General features: G+C 34.3%; 1 protein-coding gene across 1 annotated transcript in view; it reads right to left on the reverse strand.

Moving 5' to 3' along the window:
• The window catches only part of EPHA6 (EPH receptor A6), a 960,105-nt gene that overhangs the window by 336,385 nt on the left and 600,962 nt on the right, over positions 1-22,758 (reverse strand). Inside the window, exon 6 of the mRNA XM_017889953.1 lies at positions 17,327-17,451. Within this exon, the coding sequence (XP_017745442.1) occupies positions 17,327-17,451 (125 nt within the window). The remainder of the gene's footprint in view (positions 1-17,326; positions 17,452-22,758) is intronic.

The following is a 22,758-nucleotide window of genomic DNA, read 5'->3' on the forward strand; positions in this document are numbered from 1 at the left end:
AGTTTGCTTTACATACCTACCTACTTTGTAAAGAAAGAGCCTTTCAAAATGCCTACTATGGCATTATTGTATAAGGCAATAAATCACTTTCTAGTTAGACTATTGGACACAGCACTTTTTTTTTTTTCCATTAAAAAAGGAAAAAGTAGGAGTTCAGGAGTAAGAAATCATTCATTCATACAATCACTTATTCCCTAATTTTTATTGAATGATTACACTGTGTCAGGAAAAGCGCTTTTCTCCAAGGAGGACAAAGATACATCAGATATATTCCCAAAAGGACTGACAACCCAACAGGGAGAGACAAACATGGTCAGAGAAAGGTGTACAGTTACTTGCAATTCTCTTTTGTCCCTGCAAAAGATTTACTTAGCAAAAGACATATATGGTGAAATGAAATGAAAGACATACCAGGAGTATAATTATTTTAGGAACTATATTTCATCAAGGACATAGGCTGGCTGGAATATTTTAACTTTTGAAGTGGTGTTATATTTTGTTTTGGATTCATTCCAAACTAGTATTTTGAGAAATAAAATGTATGAATCAAATGTATTGTTTTATGATTATAAATATGTTAAAGACATTTGTAAATGTCTTATCTTGATCTGAGCATTTAAAAAAGGGAAAGAAGTGCGTAAGATGTATAAAATAGTTAATTTTTCTAGATTTGCTTCCTGAATGATGGATTGGGGAAAAATAACTGAAAGTTAAAACGATATCGATGAAAGATATAAAGATATTCTGTAATCACGAAAGAAAATAAATTTTCAATGAGTTAATTCTATCTTAAGCATATTTAAATAAAGATGATACTGTTTAAAAATTTTAATATCATTCCTAACGTGAATCTGTAGTTCTAGACATTACACATGTAGATGTGCAATAAATATTTGTTAAATGTGGGAAAGAAGAGAGAAATGGTGTACTTTGCTTTCCTCTACTCACTGTTTCAGCCTCATCTCTCCTTCCTTTCTATATTCAAGCCACAGTACACTGTCTCTTCCTTCAACTTGCCAAGTTCCTTGCCTTGGGCTTTCACACTTGTGTTCCCTTTACCTAGAATCCTCCTATCCTCTCATTTTGTCACAGTTATTAATATTAAATACCTCTCCATCATAGCTTAGTGCCTAATCCAAAAATGAAAATGTTTCCTCTCTTTAATTATTTAAAATTTTATCCATAAAGGATTTTTATCATAGCAGTTCATTTAACTCTAAGTTCTAATATAACTTTAGATTGCAAAAAAGTCTTGGATTTAATTTTTAGGAAACAGCGTGGTGTGAAGGGAATAATTCTGGATCTGCTGTCAGGCCGACACAAAACTATGTAGCACAGGAGCTGGCACATAGGGGTATTTAATGCATTTTGGTTTCTTCTCTTTCTTTCTCTTGTCTTTGTTCTTTCTACTTTTTTTCTATATTAAAACAAAATATTAGTACAAGGTGAGGTGTAGATTTGTAATGACAAAAAGAAGTACGTGTTTTAGATTTTCGATGCCACAGATTATAATACTTGGGCTAAAAATTGGTCCAAAAAATTCTGACAATTAGGGGAAATGGAGACACATTTATTTTGACAACAAACTATATGACTCCATAATTAGAAAATTAGATTTTTTTCTCAAGCAAAACTCAAGTAAAAAAAATTCAAGTGCTTTTTAAAAGACAATTGACTAAATCAACAAACAAATTCAACCAATGTATCTGAATGCAGAATGCAGGCATATTCATGAGTTTTAATTCATTGGAGTAATTTTTTTTCAGGGAGTTTAATGTGTTACAGATACTTTGTTACTGATCATTTAATTTATCAAAGGAATAGAAATCAGACACGCTACATGAACTGTGATTTGAAATGTCCACTTTGTGATTTGCTTCAAACACATGCCTGAATTCAAAGACAAGTGCTTTAACAAGCTCTTCTGATACAGACTGTAAAAAACTGGTAGTATTTTTAAATCAAAGGATATATATGGTCAAGTTTGTGACCATTAGACAGGACCAGTTTGAGTCTGTTTTGTCCTTTCACAAATTCATATCCTCATCTCAACATGTATCTTGCCTGGGATATCCTCTGCCATTTTATAAAGTTTGTCTTCATTTCTAATTTTGCCTTAAACTATATCTTTTAGAAAATTTTATCAGCTTCAAGGTGTCAAAGGAATAGATAAGACAGAATGACAGACCAATACATCTCTTACAACTGGAGAGTAATTAATATTGCATGATTATAATAGGACACTCATCCACTCATGTTGAGAATAATGTTAAGAGAAGTAGAATGTGGCAAGTTAAAAACAAAAGAGATGATAAATGCATATGCACAAATCAAGCTCGCTTTAGATTACAGATAACTACTCCTAATGACTCTTTCAACTATTCGGGTTTTTTTTCTGTAATTTTTCAGTGAAAGCGAAGTCATCATACACTGTTTGCTTCATTGTATGAGAATCAATGTTTGCATGATAAACTGCTCTAATGGACGAGGACTCTGAGTTACCTTTTTAGTGCAAAGCCACCTAGGTTACTCTGTTTTCCCCAGAGTGACCCCTCTGTTCTGCAAGTAAGTCAATCAGGAAATGCTCTCCCGGCCATTTCAATATGAAATACAAAAGCTTAGAAGTCCTCTCTAAATAATTGAAGCCAACCATTAGGAATATAGCCAACCAGTCTCTTAATGGAGAGGTCATGAGGGACAACAGGCATAGAATCTCTTTGAAAAGTCCAAGGAACATTTGGTGGTTTATAATTGATTTTTCTGGGCAGATTTCCTTTTTTCAAATAGTAATTATATCAGTGTCATTAATAATGGCTATTGCAAGGGGCTTTGCTTTACTCTCCAAGGCAAAGATTATATCTGGTCAAAGAAGCCTCATAATTGTTTCTAGTTATTTGAAGCAGAATACAGACTTAGGTTTTTTTCCCTTTCATTTGAGAATCCAAGACACTTAAGTCTACCCTTGAGGAATGAGGATAATAATAGTAGAGCCGGGAAATGAGGCAGCTTACTACACATCGCTTACTATGCGGGAATAAGCTAAAACAGTTTCGTTGTAATAGTTTAAGTCCCAGAGCACTTTTGTAGTAATTATTTTTCCTCCAAATTTTAAAGGTTTGATGCATTTCTTGAGGGTGTTAAGTACCTATCTAAATTAAGAAAGTAAGGCATTTTCTAAAAGAAATTCCTTTTAAAGAGGTGTACTGATAAACAATTAGAAAAGATGAGCCAAATATCACAGAGTTGAGAGAATTGGTTGAAGCAGGGGAATGCCTCAGTGTTTAGCCATGCCTTTATTAAGATATTTATTTGAATATATTAAGTAATCAAATCTACATAAAAAAGTATTGGGAAATGGCCTTTCTCAATTTAATTTTCTATTTCAAAACTCAACCCTATATCCAACCATTATTTTTAAAAAAGGCCAGGTGCTGTGACTCATGCCTATGATTCCAGTACTTTGAGAGGCCAAGGTGGGAAGGTTGTTTGAGCCCAGAAGTTCATGACCGGTCTGGGCAACATAGTGAGGCCCCCCGTCTCTACATAAAACTAAAAATTTAGCTGTATGTGGTGGCACGTGCCTATAGTTCCAGCTACTCAGGAAGCTAAGGTGGGAGAATCACTTGAGCTGGAGGTTGCAGTGAGCTGACATTGTGCCACAGCACTCTAGCCTGGACAACACTGCAAGACCCTGTCCCTTTAAAGAAAAAAAAAAAAAAATGCTGAGACAGGAAAGTTTCTTGAGGCCAGGAATCTGAGACCAGCTCCTGAAACAAAGCAAGATTCTCGCTCTACACTTCATCCTGGTTCACAGAGCCAAATCCTGATTTAAGAAAAAGAAAAACAAAGGAAAAGTTGTGCTAGGATGCATATTCAAGATTGAAATCTCTCACTCTCTGGCCGGGCGCGGTGGCTCAAGCCTGTAATCCCAGCACTTTGGGAGGCCGAGACGGGCGGATCACGCGGTCAGGAGATCAAGATCATCCTGGCTAACCCGGTGAAACCCCGTCTCTACTAAAAAATACAAACAACTAGCCAGGCGAGGTGGTGGGCGCCTGTAGTCCCAGCTATTCAGGAGGCTGAGGCAGGAGAACGGCTTAAACCCGGGAGGCGGAGCTTGCAGTGAGCTGAGATCCGGCCACTGCACTCCAGCCTGGGTGACAGAGCAAGACTCCGTCTCAAAAAAAAAAAAAAAAAAAAGAAAAAAAAAAATCTCCCACTTCCTCCAAAAAAAATTCATGCTACTTTTGGGGCTAATTGTTCCATACTATGAGTTGATCTATTTATGTTGCCATGGCTCCTTATACAGCTATGTGGCACATCATTTATTTGTTTTTGATACCATAATATTGATTCAGGAAAAGTTTAAATATTTTATCTTTTAATTACCTAAGAAGGCTTTCTGTTGGTTTATATAATCCAGTTTAAGAATCTCTTTTATACATTGAATTTTTCAGTACTTACACAATATTAACTACTTTCCCATGTATCTTTAGTTTCTATGAATAATTATACAGAGAGAGAAGACTTCCATTGTTTACAAAGGTCGTTTCACCCTTGTGTAAAACAGGAAGTTTGCTTTCATAGAATCTGGCCTACTTTACCTATCAAAAACTATTAAGGTGTTATGAGTGTCAAAACAATATAAATTCTTAGAGCTGAATATGAAGCCAAAGGGATAAGTTGTTCTGTTTATCTTTTATAATGGGGGTGTATACTCCCATAAAGTTGCTTACTTGAGAAATTAGTTACGTTTTTTATTTTATTTTAGAGACAGAAAAATCCTACATTGGCTATTTAAATGATATGACCCAATTATTTGGAAATAAAAAAGATCTGTTGTGTGTATAAAGTTAACGTTAATATGGTGAATTTTGGACAGCACAGTCCAGTCTTGCAGGGAAATTCTAAAAAAGGAAATTGTCATATCAGTGAACTGTCTAGAGCATTGTTTAAAACCCGTGGGCATTTCTAAATAGGTATATCTCATTTCTTCTCGGATACATTTCTGTTGAAGTCAAACTAAAGCACCAGAGATGCTGCCAAGCTGCCTGATACGGTGGTCAGTCCTCACAATTGACCTCAATAGTACCCACCTTCTGTTATTCACACCATTACACAGTCTCCTCTCATATTATCCTAGGGTTGGCCTGTGAGACCCATAGAAGGCTTGGTCACACAGCTAATTAGTGTCAAAGCCTGAATTCTAACATAGGTCTGTCAAAATTCACGATGACTAGAGAATTACTTACTTTGATTCTCCAGTAGCTGAAAAGGAGCATAAAAATAAGCAGAAGTTGAAGCAAAGAGAAGTTTAAAGATTTGTTCAAGGTCTACAACTAGTTAGAGACAGAGCTGATAATAGAACTAGGCAGTTCGATTTGATTTAAACCAGTTTATGATTTTAAATTATAGTACATTTTGTTCTTATTTAACAGATACCTTACTTCAAAATGTCAATGTGAATCCATTAAAGAGCCACCAAATATTAAATGAAAAAAAGAAAATGAATTTGCAATGGTCTATCCACTTTGTGTTCCATCAATATTAAACTATATTTTTATTAGAGTTTCTTATTAAATTGACAGGTGGCTAAAATCTAATTGATAATGATGAAGTAGGTCAGTGTTACTCAATTGGTTAGCAGCTAATTAGCTCTTGTTAATATGAGTCAACATCAATGAAATGCACTCAGTAAATATTAGTATTATTTTTGTCTTTTTCATAATACATTTGAAGTATTAAGATTTTGTTCTATACATTCAAGACCAAAAGTTTGTTTCAAGGATTACAAATGTGCAAACATTTTATCATCCAACTCATTTTTTATTCTATTTCTGGTTTATTCAAGAAAATCAGATCCTGGCCCTAAAATAAACATGAGTTCCCTTTATCCAAGAGGCCACAATTCCTAATGCTGAATATACTACAATCCTGGAAGTTAGACTTTCCCTCTGGTAGTAAAAATTTGCAAATCAAGTCAAATTAGCAGGAAAACAGAGCCACTCACATGTTTCTTAAGGAAAATTCCTGTTAAAAGATTGCATTTTCTTTATAATATAATATTCTGAAAGCTATAGAGCCTAATAATAATTGTGCTTTAAAACGCACAGTTTAGACACACACACACACACACACGCACATATATACACACACTTTTTACAGAAGCATTTCTTGGAGGAGAATATCTCTATAAGGAAACCCGACTAAATTTCTGGTAGCTACTAAGGTAAGTTGCTACTCTGCCTTACCCTCTGTATGGTATATGTTTCCTCTACTATGGTTCCTGAAGATAAATGGAGTCAAACAATGCAACTCGGTAAAAGCTACCTCACCATTTTAGGAAATTTCTCAATATAAACTTCACAGTTTTCATAGGTTTCAAAATCCTTGGAAGAAATAAATGCATCTTTGTTCAATATGTAGATTTTCTTATTAAGATTTTCAGATTGAAGGGAGTAGCAGTAGAGTATCAGAAGTATCAGAAGCAAAAAGTAAATGTATGATTTGATAAATCTGTTTGCACTTGTAGCCCCAAATAGTGATTGTGTAAGGAACAGGCACAAATATGGTAGCATTTTTAATTGCATCTGAAATGAACAAATCTTGCATTTGTCTACAGGGAATACTACTCAGTCAACTCTTTGGTAAGGCTAGTTATCAAAAAAAAATTTGCTAAGGATTAGATAACATAATCTAGTTGCAGCTCTTATCTTGAAATTTATATTTAAAAACTAGTAAGATTTATCTTTAGGTATTTAGTCCTTCATCATTTTGGGATGGTAAATTAGGTGCCTGCCTTGTACTTTTGACTTGTGAAAGAAAAAATAATCTCAGGACCCCAAACTCACCATGCCAAACGGAAGGTAAAGCTTGGGAACTGAGCCATGCAAAAACTGCTTTCCTTTAGTTCCCAGACAGAGAATTGTAATTTCACAACCTTGTAGCATAGCCTCATTTCTGTTGCACCCTCTTCACATGCTTAGTTTATCTTATGTAAAATGTAGATTTACTAACCAAGACAATATATAATTGACTCTTTCCTTTACTCCCTGTTGTCACACATAAAATGTAGATTTATTGGGGCTAATCACAGCCTCATAGGAATGTAACAATCTGCCTCACTGCCTACCCTCTTTCCCCTTTTCTCCCTCCTGCTTGTTCTTTCACCTGTAAATACTTAGGTTCCCAAAACCCTCTTTGGGAAAAACTCAGGTCACAGATGCTCCTATGGCTGGGTTTTTTTCCCTAAGTGCATCCTCAACCTTGGGAAAATAAACCCCTATCAGTTGAGAGCTGCTTCAGTCACCTTTTGGTCACAGGCTTTCAAAAGTAGCAACATTATATTTACATTTTTCATTGCTGGAGGAGTAGTTTTTTGAAGGTTGCCTGCACTGTGAATTCATGGCAATGTTACATTTTTAAAAAAATTGTGTCTGTGAGTTTTGTTTCTTTGATTTTCACCAAACTAGAGAAGAAATTTAGAGGAATTTTGAATTTATGTCCTTGTTCCTCCCCAGAAGATATTTAAAAATAAATAAATAAATAGATAAAATACTAATAATCCCAAGCTACACTGATTCTTGGTAGGTATTAGCCCAAATGCTTAAAGGGGACATTGTGATCTCTGACAATTTAATATTGCAGATAACATAACCTCTGGACTCCCCAAGTATATCCCACATTGTATTATTTTCTTTCCTCCAAACAGTACAGATTCTTTAAGAGAAAGTGGACATTTTTTAGAAGTAAATAATCACTTAAAATAGCTTTATATTTTTTCTCTTTTCTTACAAATGCAAAACTTGATAGTATATGTAGATTTCCAGATTGCTGAAGAAATTGAATTACTGTTTTCATCCTTATCTTTTTATGTACTTCTCTGTCATTTTAAATTTATATATATATATAATATATATACTCCATATTTCACTGAAAAACATCAAATGTCTCATTCATTCTTTAGTCTTCCTTTGATTTTTTTCTATCACCTTGCATAGCCCAAGCATAACAAAATGAAAATAAGATTCTGCCCGTCGTGGACGCTCAGAATTGGAAAACAACTTAGATATATTTATTCTAACCTCATTGGAAAAAGAGTGATAAAGACATGGAATTCAGGAAAAAGTGGTGAGGAAAGCAATTCAAGAAATGTATGACTAGGAACATGGAAGACAACTGAATATGGGTTAGGAATTTGAAACTGAATTAAAGGTGTTAACTTGGAACTGACTTGAAATATGCGCAATTTAGCAGAAGTTGATTAGATTAATTATGTAGCCTTACCTAGTTGTACACAAGATCAGGCTGGGACTGAAATTCTACAATATGATCATATCGACGGAAGAAAGAACTTCCAGCCCTCTGAACAGAGTAAAGAGGGTTTGTTTTCTTGTAACCGACGGGAACATAAACTTTTGATAGTCATAACCTTTATTTCAGTCTATCAATTTAGATATTGGATGGTGGTTCATTAAACATGCTAGTCCCCAAATATGGCACCTTGGAATTTGAGCAAACAGCAAAAGTAGAAAGATCACCCTTTGACTTTCCCCGCCCCTCCTCCTTCTGAATCAGGTCGAGAGCCCCTCATTCGAGAGGTGCTGTCCCTATGCCAGAGGAAAAGAACATTCCTTATCAATAAAGACACAAATATATAAAATACAATCTGAACCCAGTAGGTCTTGGTAAGCAACTCTCCCCGATTTATTACCATTGGATCATATCCCTTTTGTTTTAATCCACACTTCTGTACACTGTCCACTTTTGTTCAAACTAAGCATAAAAATACATAGTTTCTCTATTTCTTTGGGCCTCTATATCGAAGGCTCCTGGCCTATGTAAAGCTTATATTAAATAAAATTTGTAGGCTTGTCTCTTCTTAAATCGGTTTTTATAAGGACCTCAGTTATGCAGTTATGAGTCCACTAGAGATAGAAAAGAAAGATGTTTTCTTTTCCCCTGTAGCATATTCAAAAGTTTAATGAAGTTTATCAGAGTTTACTTATTTTTTTGGGCCAACTATTTTTTCCTTTCTTGGAATGTACAAAATCTTTAATACACTAAATGCAGCTTCTTATAAATTCTTAAACAAATCCATTCTTTTCAAACCAAAACCAAAGATAGAATAACTTTTATAAAACAGGGGACACTTTAGAGGTTAGTTAGCAGTTATTTGTAGTTGTCATGTGTTTGCAGACTCTGCAGTGTTGGTGTCAATGTATTTTAATTTCTTCCTATTTGATAAAGGTATACCATACAGATGCTGCTGTGGATGCTGTATTGGCCCCAGTCAGAGTCTTGCTACCATGAGAATCTCTGCTGTAGGCACTATGATCCTCCCTGGGCTTACTAAGCCAGACAAGCTTCCACAGAGAATGTGATGTTTGCTGAACAACATGGAAATTGGATATAAAACTTTTATAATGAGTGTTTGTATCAGTAAATTCCCTTGCTGTCCATTTTCCTTCAGGTAATGCTGTTTTAATTAGTACCGAATGCTCCCATCTAATTTCTCTGTGGTGGACACTGCAATAAATAATTATGGAATAAAAAAACCATAAAACATTAGTTACTAGTTCAGGAACTTGCTGATTCCATTATAAACACTGAATTGTATCCAAAATGGACTTGGGCCTTTATTCACTGCATTGTGCTTCAGATTAATACTTGCGGTTCTGATGTCATGTAACATCTACAGATCAAAACATCTACAAATCATGTAAAATCTACAGAGATGCTAGCCAGTTATAGAGACACAGCAAGTAAGTTCACGTCTATGTTGAGAGTATTGAGATTATTTTCCCCTTTATCAACACTCGATTAAATGAGGTGAAGGAGAAGTAGGTCTTCTAGAGACTGACAGCTCAGAGCAATGCTGGCATCACCTAGGAGTTTGCTAGGAATCCAAAATCTCATGTTACCACCTCTAACACTATTCATCTGCCCAATCAAATGTATTACAATCTGCATTTCAGCAAGATCCCCATGTGATCCATATACAGTTTCCTTTTCTTAGTTCCTTGTATAATAACCACATTTAACTTTATATGATAGTTTACATTAATATTTACAAAATGTATAAATTAGATAGTCACGGGGAAGGAACAGGCAGAGAACAAAGATGTGTGTCTGTACCTAAATAATGGATGGAGGTAAGAGTAGCTTTCCTGGAAGTAAAGATAAAATTCTCTTCCTCCCTTGGGCAAACACTTTAGTAAAGAAAATACAACAAAAGAAAATGAGGAATGTATATTGAGTAGCATATAAGAAGGAAAGATTGTTTTCTTTCTTATGTTGATTATTGTTACAGTAATTGCTTTATATATTTTATACAAAGATGCATGTTACTGATTATCTATCTTGAGATAAATGATGGGTAATTATTAGGTTGTTATCTGTGGAAAACTATACTGAGAAAGTAGAATAAGAGGATTAGGGAGGAAGAAAAAAAAGACTTACTCTGCAGAGCGTGATATTGAGGAGTATGAGACTTTCAGAAAAGACACCAAGATTTCAACCTTCTTTTAAAAGAGGCTACTTTAAATCTTCCCTGATTGATAAAGGTATTTCCCATAATGAAAAGCTTTCCACAAATGTCCTTACAGTTTTAATAATACAGTCCTCAGTGTCACAAAATTATTTATTTTAATTAAAAGCAAAGATAGTTTTCTATAATCTGTGAACTAGGTGAAACACGTGCAGGTTATATTAATTCATCGTTTCATATAAATAATTATTGGCCATCTGGATATGAGAAATGCTACCTTTTCGTGATGAGTCTTCTTAAAATCTAAAACTGCTGACTGTGATAAAATTAACAAGAATACTTTGAGAAAAAAAGACTAACAGTCATGGTGTCTTAAAATAGTGGATGTGAGAATAATGAACTGATATGAGGGGATTCATGTTTGCAAAATGAGTTACCAGTTGATAATTAGTGGAGCTGTACAACACCCTGGTGAGATAGGTATGTTTCATTCCTACCATTTTGCAGATGCAAAATTGGCATGAGAGAGTAATGAAGTGTTTGGCCTCAGGGAACCTAGAAAATCAGCATCAGCAGAAAGCACTGACTTTCTGAGACATCCGCTGTGATGTAAGGTAGGATGGCCAGCTTTAACACCCACTTACTGGCTGTGTGATTTTGGTAAAGATACTTAACCTTCTTGTGCCTTAGTTTCTTCATCTGTAAAATGGGAAGAATAACACTATTTTCCTCAAACATTTGTTGTTAGGAGTAAATCAGTTAGTCCTTGCAAAAAACTTAAAAGATTACCTGGCATATAATCGGTCAACAATCAGTATCTATTAATTACCATCTACGTGCCTCTCTGAGCACTAAGGATAGGAAAGTGAACAAAATAAATCCTTGCCCTCATGAGCTTACATTCTTGTCCTTAACAGAATGGTCTCTCAGCTGATAGACATATGTATATAGGTCTCTCTTATGAACAGGTAGAAACAGAAAGTCTTGCTGGCTTTCTTTCTTTTTTTCTGCCTTTAAAAAAAGTTGTTAGAAGTAATTTTACAGTGGCTGCATGATATCTTAATTTCCTGGGAATGAGTTCTGAACAAAGAGAGAATTTTATAATTCAGCTAGAATGTTATTGAAAGGAAATAGCTGTGTTAGGCAAGGATTGAGGGTTGAAATCACCTCTTTTCTTCAGGGACTCGTAAACTACTGGGGGGAGTCCAGATCCACAAATAAATAATTCTGATTAAGACTAATCTTGGTAAATATAACTGTTAGAGTCTGAATGTTTATGTCCTTCCAAAATTCATATGTTGAAATAATCACTTCCAAGGTCATGGTATTTGGAGGTGAGGTCTTTGGGAGGTGATTGGGTGATTGGGGTAGAGCCCTCATGAATGGGATTACTGCCCTTATAAAAGAGACCTCAGAGAACTCCCTTCCCCTCTGCCATGTGAGGACACAGTGAGAAAACCGCTGTCTATGAACCTGAATAGGCCCTCACCCCATGCCAAAGCTTCTGGCGCCTTGGTCTTGAACTTCCTGGATTCCAAAACTATGGCAAATAATTGTCTATTGTTTATAAGCCACATAGTTTATTAGTTTTATCATAGTAGCCCAAACGGACTGAGAGAATAATGAAATAACAAAGAAGCAAGAGAAAGAAGTGTGCCTTGCTTGGGCAGAGAAAAAAAGGGAAGGAAAGAGGGAAAAGCAGGGAGGAGAAAGGAAAACAGGGCACAGGAGGAAAATAAGAATGTGAACACAAAGGTTAAGGACAGAAGGGGACACAGATAAGAGAAGGGTGCTATGACTGGAACGTCCTCCCAAAGTGCTAGGATTACAGGCATGAGCCACCATGCCTGGCCTCATTTTGAAATTTAATTGTCATTGTAACAGTATTAATAGGTGGAACCCTTAAGAGATCATTAGGCCATGAAGGCTATGCCCTCTTGGGTGGAATTGGTGCTTTATGAAAAGGCAAGTATGGCCCTCCCCTTCCCCTCTCTTTGCTCTTCTCCTCTTCTGTTGGGTGAGGAATAGCATTTCTCCCCTGTGGAGGATATGGCATTCAAGGAGCCATCTTGGAAATGAGGAGGGGCACTCACCAGACACCAAGCCTACTGGCACCCTGATCTTCCCAGCCTCTAGAACTGTGAGAAATAAATTTCTGTTTCTTGTAAATTACCCAGTCTCAGATATTATGGTATAGCATCACAAAACGAACAAAGCAAAGGGTATGCTTGCTCTTCAATATGAATAGAAGAGGGTTTGGACTGTTTTGAAGGGGAAGACTGAGAAGTTGGGAGCAGATGATATCTCAGTTCCCTCATTATAAGAATGGGCACTACTGGAGAGCCTATTGGAGAAAAGCATTATTAGTAAGTAAAATAAAATAAAAGTTTTGTAACTTATCTTGACTTCCCTTATTATTTTAAAGTGCCTTTTCATAGTCAAGTTGTATTCACTTGAGTTAAAGGAAAATGAAAGACTGAGGTATGGGCCGGGCGCGGTCCTGGCTCAAGCCTGTAATCGGCCCATTTGGGAGGCCGAGACAGGTGATCGCAAGGGTCAGGAGACGAGACCAATCCTGGCAACACGGAGAAACCCCGTCTCTACTAAAATTACAAAAAAAAAAAAAACAAAACAAAAACTAGCTGGGGCGAGTTGGCAGGCGCCTGTATCCCAGCTACTCGGGAGGGCTGATGACAGAAGAATGGCGAACTTAAACCCGGGAGGGTGGAGCTTGCAGTGAGCTGAGATCCGGCCCTCACTCAGCCTGGGCGACGGAGCGAGTGCTCGTCTCAAAAAAAAAAAAAAAAAAAAAAAGAAAGACTGAGTATGAAAAGAAAATGACTTAAAAAATTAGGGATGTAATTACTGAACAAGGAATTATCTTAACTATTATAACACAAACCATATGTTTTTCTTTTCTACATATCACTCTTAATAAATCAAACATGGCAGACACACATTACCACGACACACCTCAAGACCATCACACACCACACAGAGAAGAGAATAATGCCCAGGTCTTAATTTCTACATATAATTATGATGTTAGAATCGATTTCTATGGGAGGTATTTTAAAAGAGTGACCCTGTGTGTGTGTGTGTGTGGTTGTGTGGTGTGTGTGTGTGTAATTTCAGTATATTTCAATGAAAAAACATGTTATCTGAGGGGATGGTAACATTTAAGTATTTATCTATATAACAGGTACATTAACAAAACATTAGGCATTAGACAATAGCTAGAACTGTAAAAGATTACCTAGACTAGATCTTTTCAGTCCTTATTTTTACAGGATGGAAACAGACTTATAAAAGCTGAGATCATGAGCCAACTTCAAATATTTGAATACTCAGACCAGTGTTTTTTTCTAAAATATCGCATCTCTGATGCAAAGATCCACTGATAACAATGTATGTTGTTAACCTCAGGTATTTGCAGACACTTCCATTCAAGCAGGTTACTTACTTCCGATTTGCAGAAAATGCATTTGAAATAAAAACTTAAACATGCATGAATTCTAAAGAATTGTTAAATACGGATATTTTCGTGCGATCAATTATGCGTATAGCAATACAGAATAACTGATTGAAATGAAATGCAATTTTTTAACAACATGGCACCAATATTAAAGACTGAAGAGTATATAAATAGTCAATGAGCCAAGCATTAGTTCTCCAATAGTTCTTAACAATTTAGCTATCTTTTTTAATAGTTAGTGCCTCCAGCAAATCAACTTGGATCAACTTGTATTACAGTTTCCGTTTCCATTGCCAGCTTATGTGTTTCGTGGTTTAGAGCTTGTACCTGAGCCTTCTTTAGAACCTAAACTCGGGGTACTGGGAGCATGCAGAGAACGAGAAGTGCCCGAATTTTTTTTGCAACACTATATGTACTACACCAAAGCTAGTAGCAATAACTGACTAAAGCCAGAGTAGAGGAAGCCCAGGATTCTTTGTTTTCATAAGATGAACTCTGAGACTATTATTTAGAATCCAGAGCTTCCTTCATTGTACTCAGTATTGATTTGATACCTTCTTCCACAGTATTGCATGGCCCCATGCTTTCGCCGGTTCCCCTGGCTTTGCTAATGCATTTGATACAAATACTTGTTCTTGATTCTGCTTTTTGAGGCAGACAACTAGTAAAGACCTCAGACTAAAGCTATTTTAGGATCCATCCATTATCCAATATTTATCTATTACTAAGCTTCCTCCTTCTGTTTTCTCTGCCTCTGTCCAAATACACTCATTCCCTCACTCTCCCAAATAGGCAACAACTTTTTAACAGGACCAGTGTTGATCTTACTCTATTCTGTATTTCTCTTACTTACATATATATAGACAAATATAAACATGAGGAGAATATTTGTGTCCCCAAAATGAAATTATATTTTATATTTATATATATATATTCTTTTATTATCTTTTCTTACTGAACAATATTTAGATTACTAATGAAGTAAGAAATTAGCACTTTAAACTGAATTCTATTGCAATTTTCCATAGTTATAAGTTATAAATCTTTGCTTGGAATGAGAAACCATGTCATAGATACAGATATGTAAAATGTACAGTTAGAATCTGAAGTCAAAGTAGGTAAAAATTTCAATGCTATCATTTTACATTCTCTCTGAAAGATTTTAGCATTCTAACATTTTTGATTGGTTGCTTATATATTGTCTATTTATATATGAAAGAACAATTATTTTATTTAGTTTGTACATAATTCCCATGCTATCATTTTCTGATTCTATGTTGTATTATTTGCCAAATATTTCCTTAATGCTTGCTCAAGTGATTTTTATACTAACTTAGAGTTATTCATCTTTAGGTCTATTTATACCTAATTTTTACAACCCACCAAAAACGTTGATATCTTTATTTCCATGTTGTAAATATGAAATCTGAGGCATAGGGGGATTAATTGACTTTTTCTTGGCCATAAGCATAATGAGAGGCAGACTCAGAACATGAATTAGAAATCCTTGACTTCCAGCTCCATGTTTAATCCATTAGTAGTGGGTTATTGCTATTTTCTTACAAAATAAACTCCTTCATAACATTACCTATTCCATCATTAAAATAAAACCTATGTAATAAAGCCAAATGTTGTACATATAAGAATGAACATAAATATTATGTTAATTACTATCTTTTAGAATCATATTGATTTCTAAAATTTTGATTGGATGAATGTGGTTCTCTTTCTATTAAATCTGTATGATTTATCCTAACTTAGAAATATTGCAAGTTATTTTCATCCTCAAACATATAAGGTATAAACGATTATAACATTAGTGATTTTCTGTGTGTAAAATATAACCCTTACAAAACAGAGAAATATTTTGATTCTGAAAAGTTGCTTGTATATATATGCACATTGCTTGTTAAATAGTCAGAAATTTTGAGTGTATGAAAATATATTTAAACCAGTCAACAGAAAATATATGTTTTCTTGTGACAGTGTGCTATAGGCTGTAACATTTGAAAGGCTAGTCCAGCAGATTTCTGAGCACATATTAGCCAAGATAATTTGCAGAATCTGTATTCCAATTTAAACTCAGTAAATTTGTCCTTTCTTAGGCTATGGATTTATCTATGTCACTTAAAGATAATGACAGCTTTTAATTGACTACATAATGCTGAAGCTATTAGAGCAACAAAAAATGGATACAGCTATGCTACTAAGTTACCTCTCCCATTATCAAACCTAGATTTACTCTGAAGCAGAATAGAGGAAGCTATGTGTTATGGTTTGAATGTCCCCGCCAAGCTTGTGTTTTAAGTTGACTGTCATTATAACACTATCAAGAGATGGAACCTTTAAGAGGTAATTAGGCCATGAAGGTTATGGCTTCATCTGCAAGACTGGTGTCACCAAGGGTGTGGGTTTCATATTGCAGAAGTAAGCTCCTAATAAAAAGATGAGTTTGGCTTCCTTTTGCTTCTCTCTCACCCTGGCCTTGCCCTCCCACAATGGGATGACTAACCAAGAAGTTCCTTTCCAGATGCTGGGACCTCAATCTCAGACTTCTTAGTCTCCAGAACCATAAGTCAATAAATTTCTGTTTATTATAAATTACTCCATCTGTGGTATTCTGTTATAGCACCACAAAACTAAGAAAGTGGGGTTCTATTTCTCCTCTTGCCCTCAATTTCTTCAGAGGAAGACTAAATTCCTTTATGATTTCCTTTGCTTCTAGTAAGGTACAGAAATGCAAGATGTTCCTGCTCACTGTAATATACCACTGGATATTACATATAATTTTTTCATTAAAATTTTTATTTAACATTCCCTTTGCAAATTTCTAGAAGTAGTATTAACACGGTAAGACATATCAGAATTGACTATGTGGTCTGCTGTAATATTTATGCCAAGAATATCATAATGGTGAGGAATGAGAGAAAAACGCATAAAGAACGTGAATATAATAAAGGGAATAAAGTATATACTTGGGGAAATATACTAATTGAGAACAATTTTGTATGACAAAAATGGAAATAAGGGTTCGATTATTATAAATAAGGATTTGTCAACTGAATTGAATAAATTGAAGAAGTTACTACTTCTTACAATATTATAATACTCTCTAGAGTAGGTCATGACAGAAATGAACATCTTACATTTTCTACTTTAATATGACACAAAACAAGATAAATTAATTAATAAGTTACAAGCAGAATAGTAAGTTAGAGAGGATTCAAAGAAACAGAAGGTATGAGGTTAAGCCAAAGAAGAACAGGGTTTAAAATAAAATAATACAGTATAACGACATGCTTAATATATACATATATATGCGTATATGTGTAGTGTTATAGGAAGCTCCAAATAAGACCTACTTTCTCATAGTACTTGATCTCGTAGTCCAGAATGGCTCCATTGGAAAAAGCAGGTGCTTGCCACGATAGGGCAATGCTATTTTGGGATGCCCAGTCCTTCCTTACCACACCTATCAGGGAAGGTGCTGAAAGGAAAGAAAATAACTAAGAATTAATTGGCAGGAATCATTTTCCATTAACCTTTCTTTAATATTTTCTCTTCCAAGGAAAATAAAATTCTTGTTGAAGAGGACACCATTTATTTAAGGCGGATTAATAAGATAGCCTTAGGATATGCTCTATTCAATCCAAATAAGGCATTAAATATATTGAGGAACACTCTTAGGGAACACAGGAAAAACTCAGATATTCCAAGAATAAGGGCCAGAACTCAACATCTTTGGTATTATTAGGGGAGGATATTTTTCTTTAAAATGGTTTTGGTCTTCAGCTATAACATGAAATACAATACACTTGGCTCTTATGTTTTATCAAATATTAATCTACTGTAGGAAAAAACAAACTCTGAAATTGCAAGATCATTTATAGGCTTCTCCCTTTCCTGTAGACATTTTAAGGCTTCATAAAGGTTTATATTATAATCTTTATAATTGCAATAAATGATTGTTTATGAAAGTGAGGATTATTTCTTTTGCATAGTTTCTGTGACACTGAATAAAATTAAAATATTTAAGTTTAGAAATTACTTTCAGAATCATGTCTTTTTATTTTCCTATATATTATAATTCTAAATTAATCTGTGTTAAGCTTCCAATATATAACTAAAATATGTATATCTCAGATTCTTCTCTTTACACCTTTTAGAAAATACTTTTTAAGTATTCTAATNTCCTGGAGATTTATTTCTAAAGGCTGTAACAATCTAAATGCCCATCAATAAGGGAGTAGTTGAAAAACTATGCTACATCCTCTAGAGAATTATGAAATTGTAAAAAGGAATTATGGCTATCTATAAGCACTAGAATAGAGTTATTTCAGAATATATTTTTAACTGAAGAAAGTAAGGTGAAGAAAAATGTATAAAAACGATGTAAGGATAAATCTAAGAATAACAAATAATTATAATGGTTTCCCTTAAGGGGTGAAAGGCAATAGGATAAACACTACAAGGTTAGAAACTGGACATCTGTGAATATATATTTGCCTTGGTAAAAATATTATAAGTGATTAAAAATAATTTTAAGAACAATTTTGAAAAATTAACAGAATCACAAAATGAAGAATACTGTATAGAATTGAAGACGTAGCCTCCAAGAGGGAACTGTTAAACATAGCTTTAAACACATTGATTTGACAAAAATATCAATGGGATGTGCTTTAATAATTAAGAAAAACCATTTTCTTATTTAACAATTATTAAACTGTTTTAATAATGATATTGTTGATGATGTTAGTATTGGTATTATAATTTTGAAGCTGTTATATATACATATTAAAGTATAAATCAAATGAGCAATTACGTTGTTATTGAGAACTAGATTTTTTCCTCCTGTGGGAGAAAAAATATAAAAAATGTCAGCTATATTAAGGTAAATAAAAACTCCAAGTTAGAAGTTACATTATAAACTCATTATATCTTTCCAATTCATTTTCAGAAATCTACTTAAATGTACCAATCACAGGTGAGAATTAGATTTGAAAAATTGATTCTGTCATACTTTCAATTTCTAAGAAAGTCTTAAGTATTAAAAGTTTGGCATTTTATTTCTGAAGGTTGCTTTTTTGTTCTAAGGATAAAGTATTTTCTTAAATTTGTAAGAATGACAAGTTTGGTTTTTCTAAGGAAATAAGGTCTTTAGAAACTATATTTAAAATTATTTCTGGCTGTTCAATGGGAACATTATATTTGGACTAGAATATGTTCTTAAAATGAGAGATAATTACAGAAGTCACTAGGAAATAAAAGTTTGTCATGTGAGTTAAAACAGAAATAATGTGGTATGTAAGAAAAAGCACTCAGATATTTCACTATTTAAAATAAGCCCTAACTATAGACTGTAGAGACACAACAAGACTACTTAAAAAAACAAGACCCAACTATGTACTGTTTACAAGAAACTCATTTCACTGTAAAGACACAAATAGACTGAAAGTGAAGTAATGGAAAAAGACATTCCATGCAAATGCAAGCCAAAAATAAGCAAGAATAGCTACACTTGGCCGGGCGCAGTGGCTCAAGCCTGTAATCCCAGCACTTTGGGAGGCCAAGACGGGTGGATCACGAGGTCAGGAGATCGAGATCATCCTGGCTAACACGGTGAAAGCCCGTCTCTACTAAAAAATACAAAAAAATCTAGCCGGGTGAGGTGGCGGGCGCCTGTAGTCCCAGCTACTCGGGAGGCTGAGGCAGGAGAATGGTGTAAACCCCGGAGGCGGAGCTTGCAGTGAGCTGAGATCCGGCCACTGCACTCCAGCCCAGTAGACAGAGCGAGACTCCGTCTCAAAAAAAAAAAAAAAAAAAAAAAAAAAGCAACACTTGCATCAGGTAAAATAGACTTTATGTCAGAAACTTTAAAGAGACATTTATATAATGATAAAAGAATCAAGTCAGCAAGAGGATGTAACAACTGTAAATATATATGCACGCAACACTGTAGCAACCAGATATATAAAGCAAATATTAGATCTAAAGAGAAAGATAGACCCCAGTACAATAGCAGTTGGGGACTTTAACACCCTACTCTCAGCATTAGACAGCTTATCTAGACAGAAAATCAAAAAAGTAATATTGGATTTAAATAGCATTGTAGACCAAATGGACCTAACTAATAGTTGCATAACATTTCATCCAACAGCTGCAGAATAAACATTCTTCTCATACACATGGAACATTCTCCAGGATAGACCACATGTTAGGCCACAAAACAAGTCTCAAGAAGTTTATAAAAACTGAAATAATATCAAGTGTCTTTTCTGATCACAATAGAATAAAACTAGAAATCAATAAGATGAACCTCAAAAAATACAGAAACACATGGAAATTAAACAACATGCTTCTGAGTTACCAAATAAACAAATCAGGAAAGAAATCAAAAAGAGAAAGAACACCCAAATAAATAAAACCAGAAACAAAAAGAAGACTGATACCACAAGAATACAAAGGATCATTAGAGACTGTTATAAACCACAAAATGCCAACAAATTCAAAACCTAGGGGAAATGAATACATTCTTCAACACATACAAACTACCAAGGTTGAACAGTGAAGAAACAGAAAATCTGAACAGACCAATAATGAGTAACATGATAGAACCAGTAGTAAAAAGTCTCCCAAAAGAGAAAAGACCAGGAACAATGGCTTCACTGGTGAATTGTACCACCCTGTTAAAGAAGAACTAATACCAATTCTTAACTATCATATCAACAGAATGAAGGACAAAAATATAATTATCTCAACAGATGCAAAAAAAAAATTTGATAAAAATCAACATCTCTTCATTATACAGACTTTCTACAAATTAGGTATAGAAGGAATGTATCTCAACACAATAAAGGCCATATATGACAAATACACAGCCAACATCATACTGAATGGGGAAAAGTTGAAAGATTTTCCTTTAAGAACTGAAATAATACAAGGACGTTTACTTTTGCCACTCTTTTATTTATTTTAGAACCGCAATTCCTAGCCAGAACAGTTAAGCAAGAGAAAGAAAGAGAAGGTGACCAAACTGGAAAGGAGGAAGTAAAATTCTCCCTAATTGAGGATGACATCTTATATACAGAAAAATGTAAAGACTAGCAAAAAAACTCTTAGAATTAATAAACAAATTCAGAAAAGTTGCAGGATACAAAATCAACGTACAAAAATCAGTAGCATTTCTATACAACAGTCATAAATGTGCTGAAAAAAATCAACAAAGCAATCCCATTTAAAATAGCTGCAACAATACATAAATACAATATCTAGGAATACATTTAACCAAGGTGATGAAAATCTCTATAATAAAACTATAAAACAGTGACGAAACAGTGTTTCATATAGTTTTAAATACTATAGTTCATATAGTTTTAAAAACTATAAAACAGTGTTTAAGAGGAAACAAATAGATGTAAAGACATGGATTCAAATATTTAGTATTGTTAAATTACTATACCACCCAAAGAAATCTAGATTCCATACCTCCCCTATCAAAATAACAATTACATTCTTTACAGAAATAGAAAAAACAAATCCTAAAATGTATATGGAAACAAAGAAGATCCAAAATAACTGAAGCAGTTTTGAGAGAAAAACAAAACAAAACAAAAAGCTGGAGGCATCACATTGCCTGACTTTAAAATGTATAACAAAGATACAGTAACCAAAGCAGCATGGTTCTGTCATAGAAACACATTTAAAAACCAATGTGACGGAATAGAGAGTACAGAAATAAACCTATGCATTTGTAGCCAGTTGATTTTGGCAAAGATGCCAAAACATACGTTCCTTTCCTCAATATGTTTTGGCAACTTTTCAATAAATGGTCCTGAGAAAACTGTACATCCACATGCAGAAAATGAAACTAGATACCTATCTCTCACTATATGCAAAAATCAATGTAAATAGGTTAAGGACTTAAATGTAACACTCAAAAATATAAAACTGCTTGAGGAAAACACTAGGGGAATGCCTCAGGACATTAGTCCAGGTAATCATTTTATGAAGAGGTCTCAAAAGCATAGGTAACAAAAACAAAAGCAAAAATAGACAAATGAGATTGTATCAAACTAAAAGCTTCTGCATAGCAAAGAAAACAATCAACAGAGTCAACAAACACCTGTAGAACAAGAGAAGATATTTGCAAACTACTAATCATTCAATAATGGATTAATATCAAGACTGTACAAGGAACTCAAAACACTCAACAACAAAAAACAAATAATCCTATTTAACAATGGGCAAACGATCTAAGTATACATTTCTGAAAAGAAGACATATAAGCAACTAATAGATATATAAAAAATGCTCACCATCACTAATCACCAGGAAAATGTAAATCAAAATTACAGTGAACTATCATCTCACTCCATTTGGATAGCTATTATCAAAAGGAAAATAAATAACCAGTGCTGGTAAGGATACAGAAAAAATGGAACTCATCCACTGCCAGAGGGAATGTAAATTAGTGCAGTCATTATGAAAAATAGTATAGAGGCTTTTCAAAAACTAACAATAGAACTATCATATGATCCAGATATCCTGCTACTGGGTATATATCGAGAGGAAATGAAATTAGTATGTTGAAGATATCCCCCCCAACTCTAAGCCCCCCCACATCATGTTTATTGCAGCAGTATTCACCATAGCCAAGATATGGAAGCAATCAAAGTTTCCATCAACAGATGAATAAATAATGAAAATGTGTAATATACACACAATGGAATACTATTCCACTGTTAAAAAGAAGGAATTTCTGTAATTTATGGCAACACGGATGAGCCTGGAGGCC

This window comes from Rhinopithecus bieti, unplaced genomic scaffold (assembly GCF_001698545.2).
Source record: "Rhinopithecus bieti isolate Rb0 unplaced genomic scaffold, ASM169854v2 scaffold_18644, whole genome shotgun sequence".
Classification (NCBI taxonomy): domain Eukaryota; kingdom Metazoa; phylum Chordata; class Mammalia; order Primates; family Cercopithecidae; genus Rhinopithecus; species Rhinopithecus bieti.